Raw genomic sequence first — 15,836 nt, 5'->3', positions numbered from 1 at the left:
CCAAGTAAAGATATGCAAGTTAAGGTGACGTCCAAGGTAAGAGATTCGGATCCCAAGTCAGACCCAAGCCCTCAACTTTAAATTCTGCATTTTAACAAGTCAGTTGAACAAATATGTAATTTCATCTTATAGTGATAATTAAAGCTTTTTAGAATTCATGAGCTGATATTTAAAAGGGGATTTTGTCTGCCAAAACAAACCACAAAATAATTGAACATCCAATTTTTGTTTTTCACTATGAATTTTAATCAAAACAACCACTAAATTGAGAAAGTAAAGAGCAGACTGATCAATTATTATAATTTATTTCCATGCAAAATAAAAAATATATTTATTTATTTTTTATATTATGTTTATTAGGTATTTTGAACATTTATACAAAAAGAGAAAAGGAAAGAACAATAACAGGACAAAACTTATACAGCACTGATACAGAAAACAAAACCGGAGGCATGTACATAAATTACAGCAATCATATGAGAAAAGTAACCAATTTATACATAAACATATACATCATTCGGATTCACATTACTGGTTTTTTCATTTTGAAATTTTGAAGTATTCAAGAATACGTTCCCATCTCTTTTTTAAAGCATAGAAATTCCCATTCAGACAGTATCTCAATCTTATATGTATTTTATTTTATTTATATTTATCTTTGCAAACTGCAACTATACAAACATTCCACTGTATTAAAAACTTATTGCTAAGTAGGAATACTTTCTTTATATGTTTCTTTGGCAACTTGATTTGTGGTAAAGCAAACACAGTAACTCAAAGCACAATTCAAATATAACTCAACTGGTTTTAGGTTCATCTTACTGCATATTTTTATGCTTGAATAATTTATTAAATCTGTCTGCTTATTATACAGGGAATCGTGGTTTTAGAGCAGGGTTGGGCAATCCTGGTCCTCGAGGGCCGGTGTCCTGCAACTCTTAGTTGTCTCCCTGGTCCAACACACTTGAATCCAACAGCTGAATCGCCTCCTAAGTTCAGTCAAGTTCTCCAGAGTCCTGCTAATGACCTCATTATTTGACTCAGGTGTGTTGAAGTAGAGACACATCTAAAAGTTGCAGGAGACCGGCCCTCGAGGCCTGGAGTTGCCCACCCCTGTTTTAGAGGGTGCAACACCACACTTTATAGATTTGGTTTTGTTAAAACATTTTCCTTCCTACTCACAGTGGTATTACTTTATGTTGGTCCAACATAAAGTAATCCAAACAAACATTCTGAAATATGCAGTAAGGTGACAAAGAGTGAAATAGTTTGAGAAGTGTGAATTATTTTGTAATGCATTGCAGGGATCATTTGAAAGAGATCAACTACAATATATTGAAGCTGAAGATATAATATTTGCTCATCATACTTTTATTATCTCTTATGTATTAGTAACCTCTGACGAAGAACAATTCCTAATATTAAAAATAAAACGTTTCTGTTTCTTATAACAGCCTAAGTAATGTTTGCAAAGCATGAATTATTTCAATTAAACATTTTTGAGCAACATGTTCCTCGGGATAGACTGGTTCGGAATGCAAACGCACCTTTCCGTTGCATTCTGGGAGATGTAGGAGGAAACCGGAAGTGAAGTTTTTTGTTGTGCTGCTGGTTTGGCCACTTTAATCGTTTAACTCCTGGTAGCTCTTCTGGTATATATGGCATGTAACAGGGGGAAGGTAACTGACTTCATTTCTTCTAGGACGGACATAAAGTTGTACGAAAATGGCCGTAGGTAAGTCATTCACCTTATTTTTTCCCCTCTGTAGTTATCACACTCTAGCAGGCTAGTGCTAGCTGCCGTGGCGTTTAGGGCTGAAGTAAAATTAGAATAAAGTGAAAAATATTCGCAACTAAGGCTTCTATAATACAGATCACTGTTCGCGCCACCGTTCTTCTTCTTAATAAAGTATTAAAATTGAAAATGTCTACATTACATGCTATAAATAACTACATTTTGAACGTTTTTCTCCGCAGAAAACGTGAGTGTGGTCTTCAAGCTGTACTGCCTGGCAGTGATGACGCTGGTGGCAGCTACGTACACTGTGGCATTAAGGTACACACGGACCATTTCATCAGGGGCCCTGTACTTCTCTACCACAGCGGTGTGCATCACTGAGGTCATTAAATTAATTCTGAGCCTTGGGATGCTGGCTAAGTAAGTGTTTATCACATTTGATACAGTGCTGGATATATGCATTTACGTGTCGGTGAATTAGAATATAATGGAAAATTTTATTTCAGTAAATAAATGGATCTTATATGGATTCTCTACACACAGTAAAATATTTTAAGTGTTTATTTATGATCAATTAGATGATTATGTCTTACAGCTAGTAAAATCCCCAAAAATCAGTCTCTAAAAATTTGACACCTATTAAAAATATTACAGAAATGCTTACAGAAAACAGCGTATTCTCCTAAAGATAATTGTTAAAGAAGCTAGGTGTTCAGAGTGCTGTATCAAATATATTGATGGAAAGTTAAGTGGAAGAAAACATGTACTAGAGAAAGGAGCAGTAACAGGCATAACCTTTGCTTTGAAAGGATTGCTAGACAAAATCAATGATATAGAAGAGGAAAATTAACAGGACATGATTTGCAGCTGGAGTCTGTGTTGCAAAAGCCACCCAGCATAAATATATCCAGGATTTGATTGTTTTGTTCCATTTGACATCTGTCTCTGGTTCCAGAGACCAAATCGTCTTTCCAGGAATAATGAGGAAAATCACTGGTTTGTTGCTCAGTGGTGTTTTTTGTTTGTTTGTTTTCAAATTTTAAGGTCAATGCAACTGTCTGAGAGGACATTTTAGATCACTTCCCTTACATGCTTTATGGAAATTCTGATTTCATATTTCAGTGCATTCTCCTCACTGTCAAAAACACAAAAAACGTATTTATTGTCCTTAGTCTCTGAATGACAATTTGATTGGTTAGCAACCCTGCCTGACTTAAACCCACAGATCTTTTATGGGGACCTAACAAGATGACAGAAAGACACCAAGCGCACCAATGTAGATTAGCATATGCTGCAGTTAAAAAGAACCTTTGACCTCAACACCTCGGCTGTGCCGCAGGCACACCTCCTCCATGCAAAGCTGAATTTATGCAGTTGTTCATGCGTAAGTTTCCCTTGCCGAGTGTTGAGTGCATAACCTGCACTGTACATGGATAACAATTTACCTTTAAGTTGGTGTTCTCATAATTGGATTACTAGTGCAGTCTTGCACAGTGTGTCCCATTTCAGACCTTCAGGGGGAAAGGTTTGCATGCTTCAGATGTTTCCCTTCATCAGTGTTCATAGTTAGAATAGAGATAACGCGTGTCCCTACAACTATATTATAAGCTGTTGTGCTTCCACTCTTTAACTGACTATGCACCCTAAAGTTTATGGATATAATTCAATTCAATAAAATTCAGTAAAACTTTATTTATCCCAGAAGGGCAATTAAAGTTAAATCAAATGCCTTTGATTTCACTCCAAAAGTTAAATCAAACTTTGGAGTTTGATTTAATTCCAAAGTTAAATTAGCTTTATTTAACTTGACAGACATTAGACATTTAGCTTTAAATGACATTAAAGCTAATTTGATTTAGTAATGAAGGTGCATTTGGGACCAGCTTAAATGAGGTATATGTGCAGATGACTTTCAAAGATTTTTTTGGTTTGTTATTTTATACATTTCATTGTACGGTGTCTACATGGTATTTAAAATTCTTAATCAGATTTAAATTTTTTTCCACAACACCCTTCAGAATACTTCTTAAATACTTCCAAGATCTGTACACTTTTCGGCAGATTTCAGCCAACATTTATCACATTCTGCTCATTCAGGACATTACAGGTTTGTCTTTAGGCATTGACATCTTCTATGGTTTATGAAATATTTGCCTTTTTGTGACACTCCTTCCAAACCTAATCCCAACCTTAATTTCAGCCCTCCTTCCAACGCTCTCATAGGTGTCTATTAAACTTTTTCTTTTGCAAATTAAGCTATTCTAAACAGCTAGCTTTTCCCTACTAAAAGGTGTGTCGTGCACCATCATGCTTTCATCATAGAAACAGAAAGATCTTCTGTGTTTAGAATATTTTTCTCAAAGCAGAAAAACTGAGAGCTGCTAAACTGGTTCTTCTTTTTGGTACAATAGGATCACGTTATGTATTGTTGCCGTATTTGTTCTTCCATAACTGTGCTAAAAAAACAATCTTAATTGTCCTGTTTTTTTCAATGTCTCTAGAGAAACGAGTAGCATCGTACGGTTCAAGAACATGATAGTAGAGCAGATCATCTACAGCCCGAAGGAACTGCTGAAGCTGAGTGTGCCTTCGTTAGTGTATGCAGTTCAGAACAACATGGCCTTCATTGCACTCAGTAACCTTGATGCAGCAGTTTATCAGGTAAGATGGGCTCTGTTCTTCCAATTGTAACTAACTTGTAAAAAAATGGAGCGAGAGAGAGACAGAAATTTCTGGAATTATGTCCATTTTATTTTTACATGTTTTGACTACTTGTGTCCTGGGACAAATTGCTAAAGAGAAAAGACACTTTAGAATATGGACATGGATTTTGTTGAGTTAATTGACACAAACAGGAGAACTTGCACAACTAAATTGAAAGTCTGGCACTGGTATAAAACTTACCATGTTATACAGGAAGTAATAAAAACAAGTAGAGCAAATAAATGCTGTTAGAAACCAGAAGTTGCTAATAGAAACTTATAGTTTATAGGAACCACACTATCTTGGGTCCAGAGATGGTGCCTGAGCATCCATCACTTATACAGGTCCAGGGTCAGAAGAAAAGGGCAGCCAACATCTCTGCAGGCCCCACATGTCCTGGACACAAACTGTTTAGACTTTTACCTTCAGTTCAGCGCCACAGAGGAAATTTGCAAAGCCCAGCCATCACAGAGACTGTTTATTTCCTCAGGCTGTATCTCTGAGCGCAATGAACACTTTATGACTCCGAGATTAGTCAACTACTCTGTTGTAAAATGAGATATGCATATTTGCATTGTCATATCTCCTCTGTTTTTATATATAACAGCTGCAAATACATGTACATGCTGTTCCTTCATCCTTATTTAATGTAAAATTTCCAGATTTATGCTTGATGTTTATATTCTGAATGGGTTTTTTTTCAGTCATAAAGTTAAATTGTGCATAAAAGATGATTGTAGGAACAAGGCTGCAAGAACATCTTTGATAAATTGTGTTATTTTATATTATATATTTATATTTTATATTTATAATAATATAAATATTATATTATAATATTTATAATTATTATATAGTTATATTATTTCAAAATTATATATTTATAGTATTGCCATTATGAGACAATAGTTTATTATTACTCTTATTTCTTTTTAAGCTAATAAACATTCTGGGCTTCTGGATATAAATTTCCTTATATCTCTAGTGTTATCAGGATATGAAATGCTTATAAAGCTTTACAAAAATGCCCGTCTTTAGATCGGTTTTGTGTTTTGCTGTTTAGGTGACTTATCAGCTGAAGATCCCTTGCACGGCCTTGTGTACAGTCCTCATGCTGAACCGCTCTCTCAGCCGGCTGCAGTGGTTCTCTGTTTTCATGCTTTGTGGTGGCGTAACGCTGGTTCAGTGGAAGCCTGCAGAAGCTACCAAAGTTCAGGTACGGTTGCCATCAGGTATGTTTTGTCTGTTCTGGTGAGGCTATGTATACTAGATTTTCTTTTCTGCTGCAGATTGAGCAGAATCCCTTTATTGGGTTCATGGCTATTGCTGTGGCTGTCCTCTGCTCTGGATTTGCAGGTAAAATTAAGAGCTAGGTCCTTTGAAAGAGACAGATGTTTTTAACCCATTGGTTAAGTTAGTTTTATTTCTCTTTCTGTAATCAAGGTGTGTACTTTGAGAAAGTGTTGAAGAGCTCAGATACATCCCTGTGGGTCAGAAATATTCAGATGTACCTCTCTGGCATTGTGGTGACCCTGATTGGAGTCTTCATCAACGATGGAGAAAAGGTCATGGAGAAAGGCTTCTTCTATGGCTACACACCATGGGTGTGCTTGGTTGTATGTAAGTATTTGGAAAGCTGCTGATGAATTAAGTCTAAAGTATTAAATTTGTTTGACACTGTTTCTGGTGCTTTTGCAGTTCTGGCCAGTGTTGGCGGTCTTTACACATCCGTAGTGGTGAAGTATACGGACAACATCATGAAGGGCTTTTCAGCTGCAGCGGCCATTGTTCTCTCAACAGTTGCATCTGTCCTGTTGTTTGGACTGCAGATAAGTATGTTTCTTTCCCACACACACATTATTAGCAGACTTAATTAAGAACGTTAGCAGATGCTAGCCATCTCAGTACATGGGAGCATTTGACACAGAAAAGGAATTCAGCTTTAGGATGTTTAAGAATTAAACAGTGTAGTACAAATGCAAACAGGTTATTGAGTTGGTTTCAGTTTGTAAATGACTGACAGCCTCATGTAATTTGCAGAATATCATTACTTTATGTACTTATCTTGTATTTAAGGTAAATATTTTTGGTCAAAAACCCTAAAGTCCATGGCCAGCTGGTGTAATTTTTAGGAAAATCTTGGTTTTTAGAAAAGTAAATATTCTTATGCATGTATACTTTTGAGATCACCGCTTATAAACAAAAGTTAAGAAGGTTTGATTTTTTTTTTTTTAAATGCCTTTTTGGTTTTTGCAAACTCATTTTATTTTCTTCTTTTGCAGCAATCACATTTGCTTCTGGAGCGTTGCTGGTGTGTGTTTCCATTTACCTCTATGGACTTCCAAAGCAGGACACATCCAAAGTGACCCGGCCAGATAAAGCGACAGACTCCGAACTTAAACAGAAACTAATCAATGTGTGAGTCACAAACTCTCACCAAAGGACTCAGAAGAATCACGTATGTTTTCTGTTGACCTGCAGGACTTCATGGGGTGATTAGAGAGACATTTTCCACATCAACACTGAACTGGGTCCACACTATGTTTGGTTAAATTTGCGCCTCCCTTCATGCACATGGGATAGATGATTACGCTTTGAATTAACAGCTATTTCAACATAATCTCTCTTTTTGTGCTACAAGAAGTTCAGCTGACACAAACAGAGGGGTAGGTGGCTCTTGGTAGTTTCCTGATTGTAAAGTTTTTTGATAATCTGAGGAAGTGGGTTGCGATCTGTGAATTAATATTTAGTGAAGTAGTACATCTGTACAGGAGGCACATAAACAAGACAACTTCACATACTGAAGGATATTCTTTTAACTGTGCAAAGTGTTATCAGAGGTTCAATTAAAGCCTGCAGGTGCACAGGAGACATCAGACTTAAAAGGACAGTGCATGTTTGATTTTTATTGAACCTCTTAAGTGTCTTTTGTATCAATGTTGCATTGTGTTTTTAACTGTTATTTTAAAACGTATTAAATTGTAGACACGGTAGAAGTTTGTATGCATTTTTAAATTTTATTTGGAAAAATATAGGACTTTGTATTCACTACCAAAGAGCTTTAAAGGTTTAGTTTACATTTTTTGAACTGGTGTGATTCCAAGTATTCTCATCCCGCTGGCCAGAACGGAGCGTGCTGCACTGAACAGTCGTAACCTTGCCTGCATAGTGAACAAAGACATTTTAAAATGTTTTTATGTAATTTTGCATATTCAAATATAGTTAGAAGTGCTTTGTTATAAACCTGTGCAACATCTGGAGGACTTCCTTTCACTGGCAGCTCTCTGTGTGCTGAAGCGATGAAGTGGCTGTAAGGTACAGAGTTCTAATAAAAGTATGAACAGGTGTGTCTATTCAAAGTTCTGAACCTCTGCAGGACTAACCCTCAAACCAAACATCCGGTTCCTTACCTCAGCTTCAGTAAAAAGTTGACGAGGTATTTGGGCTGCAGGTCCTGGTCCGACTGATACAACACCTCATCGTAACTACAAACGGATTAATATTTAACTGGTAGATTGTGATGTTGTTACAGTCTTCCACAGCACAGTGGAAGGTTGTATGCTTACCGAAGGAGGTGCTGAAGGATGACGACACCGGTCCGGTCAGACAGGCAGGATGGGTTGAACGCAGCTGCCTCCACACCTTCATTCCTCTGCATTAGACTGCCAAAACATTACAGTTTGTATGATTGATTTATGTTATACGTCCTGTTAGTCCTGTTTTTTCAAAGAGCAAAAAGCAAAACTACGGATGGATTGATGACACACAGATTTGTATATTTCAAGCATTTATTGCTGTTAATTTGATGAATATGGGCATAGGGTTTCTTAGAAAGTTGGAATATTTCACAAGATCAATTAGAAGATTTTTAATCAAATATACAGTAAATCTTTTGGTTGTGGGTTCCTTTGGATTACATAATTGCATCAATGCAGCAGGACATGGAGGTGCTCAGTCTATTGAACAACCTGAAACTGCACCAACAGCAGGTCTATAAATCATTACTGAACGTGAAAACTTCAATTCTGTGCCTCTCCATCCAGACCCTGGGACATTACTGCACTTTTTCCTTCCACTAAACATTCAATTAATATCCTTTGATACAGTCAGCTTTCTTTAGAAATTATGTTTAGTGTTTTACTCTGAAGTGAAGGGTATGGACAGCATTTGCTGAATTCAAGTCAGGAATCTTTCCCATGATTATACAAAATAGCTTTTTTGTGATTAATTTTGTGTAATCATCTGTAAGCCATAACATGAATCATACTCCTATAAATAACCATACCTAAATCTTTATAACAACTCATGCTTACCTGCAGAGTCGGGCATGTGTGTATTGCAAGAAGACGCCGGTGTCACCTTGAGCCTGCAGCATCCGATCCCAATCAAATTTATAATCAGACCGAAGGGGACCTTTAAAATCCTGTTAAAACAACAGTGGAAAAAAATCATTTACCTGTCAACAAGCAAAACAACTCGTGGGATTTTGTGAAGATCTGTTGTGATGCTTCACCTGGACTATTAGTGCACTGATTCCCACTTTCTCTGCTGTGTCTTTCGGGTTTTCCAGTTCCTTCGTTGCTGTGGAAAGATTGATTACGGGTGTTACTGCCTCAAACTATTTCACTCCTACTAAATGATGACAAGCTTCTTATTCTGGTCATCATTGTTTCTATTTTAAAAGAACATGCTTTTTTATTGCCATATTAACCACAGCAATTTAGATGAAAAACGTCAAACTGTCACTCCCAAGATTAACCTGACCAATACATTTTCAGAGTGAGTCTGCCATGAGTTGTGAAAGAAAAGCCAACAGTCTGCTATATTGTCAGTTAGTGGTGGAAAAATGTGATACTTTTTTTATGTTCTCTATTTTAATTGTTTTTTTGTTTTGTTTTTTGCCAGCAATTAGAGCACGTACAGCATAGATTAGAAAACAATCTGTTACCAATTTAACTGAAATTAGTTCTGCAGAAGCAGGATCTTGCTTCTGTTCTGTAAGACTGTCAGAATGCTGCACTGCAGGACCATGTAGACCAAGTTAGATTATATAAAACATGCAAGAGAGCACAGAGATCCATTAATAACTGGAATATGCTAAAAATACAAATTTGTTAAACTAGATTTGTGATCATGTGCTGCAGCAGTATTACTTTTTTTTACAAGTATAAGTACTGAGATCCAAGCATGTAGCAATATTTAATAGCAGCTAATGATCAGAAATGCTAAATTACTTAAATGTGGACAGCCTTACTATTGGATTGGTTCATGTTGTGGAGCATCCTGGCCCGAGCTTCGTCCAGCACATCCTCCAGAAACACCACCTCACCCGTCCTGGTCTTCATGCCCTGCACCAGGCCGAAGGACACATGCCGACACCTGATAACACAACCACACCTAAATATGAATTCAAATTTAAAGCTGTTGACTTATACAAGATACAGTAACATGAATATCAATTAAATTAAGGAATCACACACATATTTTAAGAGCTTACGCTATTTTCTAGAGTATAAGGAAACTGAATTATAAACAGCTGTTAACTTAATAAGGGTTATAGTGGTGTATAGAGAAACAGTCACATGTAATAGGAATAGAGTTTCTCACTGATTTGCTTACAGGCAATAATGTTACTGTTTTGTGTCAGTCTTTATGAAACATTTCTGAAGCCACTCATAATCAACTTCAGATGTGATTTTATAAAGTCAGGACATTCTGGGATTAAGTGATTTATTTCCTGGTCATCTTGTTATTCCTCTTGGCTTTCTTGCCAAAGGTGGAACATGTTCCATACATCTGCAGGTGTCAAGCTGAGGCACACCTTTCAGCCCAAGAATTCCCCATTGTCAGGAGAATCTGGAACAACTGGGTGAAGTGATTCTCCTGGCTTTTGTCTGTCTGAAAAGAAAAAAAAACAGATTAACCAGGAGAATTACATGGTAGTTATACAGGTGGAAAATGTGAGTTGGCAGTTTAAGATCTCCACACACAACTGACTATACGTGAAAAACACTTTGTTAAACTAGTGATTGAAAGCTTGGTTTCTGCACTTTCTGCTTGGTTTCTGTACTTTTGCATTTCAAATTTCTATAGTTTCTATAGAAATTTTTCAGGTTCAAATTTCTATTTTTTCTAGCAGCTTCTAGAACATTCTGCACATGTGTACACAATTTTCACCTCAACTGCTTAAATTGTTGTCTTCTGGAGATTATACAAATCATGATACCGCACAACTGAAAAACCACTTTATCCAGCTATAAATGCAAAATTCTTTAAAGTACAATTTGCAAAGTTTGCCATCTTTTGTAAAATACGTTGTTTCACTAGATCTGGCTTAAGGACAATTGTGGCAACTACATTTTCTTTTTTCCATACTTATCCAGACTTGAGAAAACAGTCAAACAAAAATCCAGACTTTCCAAAACTATGTAGGAACCCTGACACCTAGATACATTCATAGCTTCTTAAGGCACAATGTCCAGAGAAGGTTCATTTCATTTTGGAAATTCTCCTATTTATTTAATGCAGCAGATGTAGACAGAAACCTAATTAAAGCAACATGAAAGTAAAGTAGATAAAAATAATAACTGATTTCTTTCAGCTCTTACCACATAAATCATATCATCAAAGCAGTACTTTTCCTTTCTGCTGATAGCTGCAGCAATGTCCCTGTGAGAGAAAACATTTCAGTGCCTTAATCTAATAATTTCAGATTTCAGAATAAAACACATTAAACATTCACTAAAACAACTTAAGCGCTGATCTGCAGACCCCCTCACAGGTATACATCCTGTGCTGGGTTTAAATCTTGCTTGCACTTACCTGGTGATGTAGAGGGTCGTTCCGTCACTGCGGAGTATCGTACAGATGTTACTCGTGTCTCCATTTGGGGAGAGATCAACCACGCCGGTTCCCTTCCTGTTAACACAATGATAGATACATATATAAATTTCTACATGCAAAAAAAAAAAGAAGAAAAAAGTCAAAACATAATAAATACAACAAACCTGTTTGTCTCTAGCAAAATTATTCTATATGGTTACACTTTCACTGTTCAGCATCCATAATTAATTTTCAGTTTGACCACTGCAGCATTGTCCAGACCGTAATTAGATGAAGTCCTTTGACAGGGACGTGGTCGAGCTTGCTGGTAATTTTCTTGGCTTTTTAAACCACCAGTTTTTTCCAGATACAGGAAAAAACAGGTGAAACAGCTGAATTCAATTAAATATTCACAATACTACTTAAACTCTTTTTGTTCTGCACTGTCCGCCTATTAAATCAGCAAATAAATGTTCGAAGGCCCACACTACATCCCTGCATGTGGACAATGGATAATTAAGTTTACAAACATAAAAAAGACAGTTCAGTCTCTGCACATGGGGTTAAATCTGCTTGGTAATCAGATCTCTGTTTAAATCAAATTAAAACACAGTCAACCAAGGTCCTGAGATACTAGTCCAAAATCTAACCTTATTGTAAATGCTATGCTCTTCTGGTGGGTCCTTACGAGGCTCAAAATAAATAAGCTCCTTTGTCTGACAAATGAAGGTCCAGGAAGTAATCATCACACTGTAAGAGCCTGTAATCGATTACTAAGATACTATTTTGAACCTTTAATGAAGAGACAGAAAAACAGTATCATCAGAAAATAATATAATTACTTTCTAGAAATATTCTTTAGCTGTCTACATTAAAAAAAGGCATGACAGAACACAATCATGAGGTTTCAGGAAAACATGACCATGCAAAAAATGTTGGCCATCGATTGTTTAAATTAAACGTAAAGCTTTTAGCGCTTTTAGGCCTTTTAAAAAAAAACAACAACAACAAAAAACAGGACAAGTAGTTTAAAAAAATATTATTATTATTTATCTACACCTGAACATAAGACCTAAATGTATTTCATAACCTTAAAATGAACCCTAGGCAGCTGTTGCCCTGAACCGTATTAATACAAGTTGCCACCAGGGGCTGGCATCAGCACATCTGTGTCTCTAACAAACCAGAGAAAAATGACTTTCTTTTAATCAAATGCTAAGTTGAGGCATTTTTGAACAGAGTGGTACTTAAATATTCATATACATTTACACCTAAATGTTCAGCAATTTGAGCTGTCTTTTTACAAGCTTACTGTTCTTGTTCAAACATGGTCATTTTCAGGTCATGAAAACTTAAGAGTAACGACAACTGACAAATTTTAGTCAAAACCCCCAGATCAGTCCTTGGTGATTTAATATGCTAACAATAGTGATGTCAGGATGCATTCATCCTGACGTCATAGCTGTGCACAACAGGTTAGGAGAAGCATAATTCAATCTTAAATCTAATACATTTGCATCAGTGCCATCCCTAAAGGCCACAAGTGCAGTTATGAATGAAGGCATCTACATACTCTGAGGTTTTCAGCAGACCTCGGCTCTGCAGCTCCTGGACCACCTCCTGGGTTTGGGCTTGGTGAAATGACTCCCCGCTGTATACATCAAAGTGGATTCCTAACCTCTGTTGAAAATTCAAAAAACAAAAAAGTCTGAATAACCTCTGTGTGCTTTCATGTTTCACACTGAGTTTGTGTTTCAGAGAGAGAACTGACCTTATAAATATGCTGATACTCTTTCACTGTGATCTCCCGGAACTGTTGCCATAATGACATGGCCTGGTTTTCATGCTGCTCCAGCTGTCTAAAGAAGTCTTTAGCTGCAAGTTTGATATCTTCACTGTGCTCCGCTTCTTTGTTCACTCGAACATAAACCTGAGGTACAGAAGACAGCAAATAATACCATAAAATCCATAGTACTATAAAACCAAAGGCAACAGTCAACTGTCTTTTATAACCAAAAACCGTGAATGAAAGCAAATACTTAAATATACTCAAATTCAGAACTAAAAGCAATTTAGAAGGAAAAAAAATAAAATACCCACCTCAAACAAATGCTGTAATGGATTTTCCTTTATTTTTTCCATGCACCCAAACCTGCTAAATCCAGCTCCCAACAAACCTGAAAGTTCAAGTCAGTTCACATTAGTGGTTTGTCAAGTAGTAATTTCACTTCCGGGAGCATATGTGGCACAACACACTCACCAAACTGCATGCCCCAGTCTCCCAGGTAGTTCATTCGGATAACATTGTTACCAAGAGATTGTTTCAGGTTAGCTATGAAGTTACCTGAAGATGCAAAAGTTAGATTTATTTTAAAGACATTTTTAATCAAAATGATCACCTAACAATTTTCCAATACTTTCAACTTAAAAAAATAATGCATATTAGCTGTGTATTTGTATTTGGTCCTCTACTCCTAAATAACATCCATAGTCACATTTTCCCTTTATTATGTATAAATCATTTTGAAAACCAAGTCTCATTTCCCATCCACATAACAACTGCGCACTACTTTGTGTTAGTAAAATAAAATCACAGCTTAAGTTTCAAAGATTCAAGTTGTATGAGTGCTTTTCCTGGGCATTATGCTGAAGCAGAAATGTATGCAAAATAGATACATTTCTCAAACTCACCAATAATCGTTGAGCGCAGATGCCCAGCATGAAACTTTTTAGCAATATTTGGGGAGCTAAAAAACACATAACGTTTGTGTTTTAAAATCAAATTTTAAATATATTAATATACTTCTTATCAGACCCATATATCTAAACCCACCTGAACTCCACTAATATGGTCCCTCTTTTCAGAGTTTCAAAAAGTTCACTATTTAACCCAAAGTTATTATTCTCGCCTTTCCCAAATGGCTCCAACAGTTTCTGAAACAGAAAAGGTTGAAATGTAACAATCAGAAGAATTCAAGACTTTTTGTTGGGCTCTCTGGGAGTCAGGTCAGTGCAAACAAACCTCAGCAAGAAGACTGCGGTTTAGTTTAAAGTAAATCAACCCTTGTCGAGCTGAAATCTCTTCCACCACGCTGTCTGGCTTTAGCTGAAAAACAGTGTAGAACAAATAAGACTAATGAGTTATAAATCAGAAACATTTGTTTATGTGGCACTTTGTGTTGGCCTATAAAATAAAATCCAACTAAAAGATAATGACGTTTGTGTTTTACATAAATACAAAGTTGAAAAGGATAGAAAATATTTGCCTTTTTTGCAAGACACTGCATATGATGTCACTTGTCATTTTCACTCTTATTGGAGCCTATTCATATTCTGTTTGCATTATAAATCTGACCTGGGCAGCCAGGTTTTCTGTCTGCAACTGAAGATCCCCACTGGAAGCCAGAATCCCGTTGACTCGTAATGTTTCAAGTGACAGCCTGAAGTCGGGACTGGGTCTAAAAAAAACATAACAATCCTGGAGTTACACCTGAGCTGCGAAAGAGCAAACATGAAAGGCACCTGCAGACTGGATGCAAATTAAGTAAACAAACTTAACCGTTTCTTTAACACAGGAACAGCAGTCAGAGCTGGGACAAAAACATCCTCAGACTGTTGCAGCGTCTTCGCAAGCTGGAAAATCAGACAAGCAAATAAAATGACCATCTTACAAGGTCTGAGATATTGTGTATAAAACTTAGACGCGTCTTTTTGCCAAGCTTACCTTCGCAGCAATTTTTCTTCTAAAAAAGCAAGTCATGTTTTCTAAGCATAAAGCCAAACATTAACTATAAACTTCATAAAAAATATGACATTTCTACACGACCTGATCACATTGGCAGAGATGTCACACTTCCTGTTTAACGCTGCTTCCGCTCCGCTCGTCCAATCACAGCCTCAGTTTCGGCAAGGTTTGCTCGATTTAGTGTTCCCGTCCTACCGCCACCACTTTCGTCTGAAACAGGAGTCTGCAACTTGCAGACTCAAGACTTTCCATAATGACTTTATAATGAACTGATGCTTTTAAATGCATTTAATTATTGAATTAAGTTTTTTTAAATAACTTAATTTAAATATCTTCAGTTCATTAACAGTTTTAATGAACTGATGCTTTTAAATGTATTCAATTACTGAATTAAGTTCATTTAAATAATGGGATTGCATTTCCGCAACAGAAAGACAATAGTTGCAACGTTTTTAGATCTTTTTTTTTTATGAATTGTGCTTTTATTCCTCATGGGCTACATTCATTCCCTTATAGTAAGTTATTCTTCATTTTAAAACCTAAAAATAAAATTCTTTAAAAATTACAAAACTTCCCTACAGTAAATATGAAAGGCTGTCCTTTTTCAAAAGATTATGTAATATTTGAAGCCATAAAGCTTTATTCAGGTGGACTGAGGTCAGAAAAGGTAGGCCTAAAACATGGTAAGACCTGTACTTATGGGATAAATTTCACAAATAAGTCAATTCTTTTTCTTGTATACCTCTGTGCCTTTGTTAATTTATATTTAATTTTATTAAATCAAGTATAAAATTCAATACTTAATAAAGAAAAATGTTAAAAAGCAGTAAG

At 36.3% G+C, this 15,836-nt stretch overlaps 2 protein-coding genes across 3 annotated transcripts; one reads left to right on the top strand and one right to left on the bottom strand.

Annotated features, from left to right (window-relative positions):
• The first annotated feature begins 1,137 nt into the window (after positions 1-1,137).
• On the top strand, positions 1,138-7,785 carry slc35a1 (solute carrier family 35 member A1). The gene is made up of 8 exons (XM_032585675.1): positions 1,138-1,735; positions 1,978-2,158; positions 4,240-4,399; positions 5,502-5,654; positions 5,728-5,794; positions 5,882-6,058; positions 6,137-6,271; positions 6,721-7,785. The coding sequence occupies exons 1-8, from the start codon at positions 1,726-1,728 to the stop codon at positions 6,858-6,860; spliced, it is 1,023 nt and encodes a 340-aa protein (XP_032441566.1). The 5' UTR covers positions 1,138-1,725; the 3' UTR covers positions 6,861-7,785.
• On the bottom strand, positions 7,432-15,126 carry rars2 (arginyl-tRNA synthetase 2, mitochondrial). 2 transcript variants are annotated; one of them, XM_032585674.1, is made up of 20 exons: positions 14,985-15,126; positions 14,820-14,893; positions 14,616-14,718; positions 14,283-14,366; positions 14,094-14,194; positions 13,952-14,007; positions 13,521-13,604; positions 13,361-13,437; positions 13,032-13,190; positions 12,834-12,940; positions 11,261-11,356; positions 11,047-11,107; positions 10,260-10,336; positions 9,693-9,817; positions 8,952-9,019; positions 8,752-8,861; positions 8,005-8,100; positions 7,849-7,923; positions 7,683-7,746; positions 7,432-7,599 (listed from the first exon to the last, which is right to left on the bottom strand). In XM_032585674.1, exons 1-20 carry the CDS (start codon positions 15,018-15,020, stop codon positions 7,513-7,515), a joined length of 1,740 nt encoding a protein of 579 aa, XP_032441565.1. In that variant the 5' UTR covers positions 15,021-15,126; the 3' UTR covers positions 7,432-7,512. The 2 variants fall into 2 exon arrangements, with proteins under 2 accessions (XP_032441565.1, XP_032441564.1); XM_032585673.1 differs by having other exon boundaries at positions 7,436-7,746.
• Between the last annotated feature and the right edge of the window lie 710 nt (positions 15,127-15,836).

This window comes from Xiphophorus hellerii, chromosome 15 (assembly GCF_003331165.1).
Source record: "Xiphophorus hellerii strain 12219 chromosome 15, Xiphophorus_hellerii-4.1, whole genome shotgun sequence".
Taxonomy (NCBI): domain Eukaryota; kingdom Metazoa; phylum Chordata; class Actinopteri; order Cyprinodontiformes; family Poeciliidae; genus Xiphophorus; species Xiphophorus hellerii.
This window is presented reverse-complemented; position numbering and strand designations above follow the sequence as displayed.

What these genes read in the sequence shown, in the direction of transcription:
- slc35a1 (XM_032585675.1), top strand. An exon ending in TTGATGCAGCAGTTTATCAG is followed by an intron (nt 4,400 to 5,501) that starts GTAAGATGGGCT and finishes TTTGCTGTTTAG; the next exon opens with GTGACTTATCAGCTGAAGAT. An exon ending in ATGGGTGTGCTTGGTTGTAT is followed by an intron (nt 6,059 to 6,136) that starts GTAAGTATTTGG and finishes GTGCTTTTGCAG; the next exon opens with TTCTGGCCAGTGTTGGCGGT.
- rars2 (XM_032585673.1), bottom strand. Translation starts at nt 15,020, where the DNA reads ATGACTTGCTTTTTTAGAAGAAAAATTGCTGCGAAG. An exon ending in CATTACAGCATTTGTTTGAG is followed by an intron (nt 13,191 to 13,360) that starts GTGGGTATTTTA and finishes TCTGTACCTCAG; the next exon opens with GTTTATGTTCGAGTGAACAA. An exon ending in AACTTTTTACTGAAGCTGAG is followed by an intron (nt 7,747 to 7,848) that starts GTAAGGAACCGG and finishes TGTACCTTACAG; the next exon opens with CCACTTCATCGCTTCAGCAC.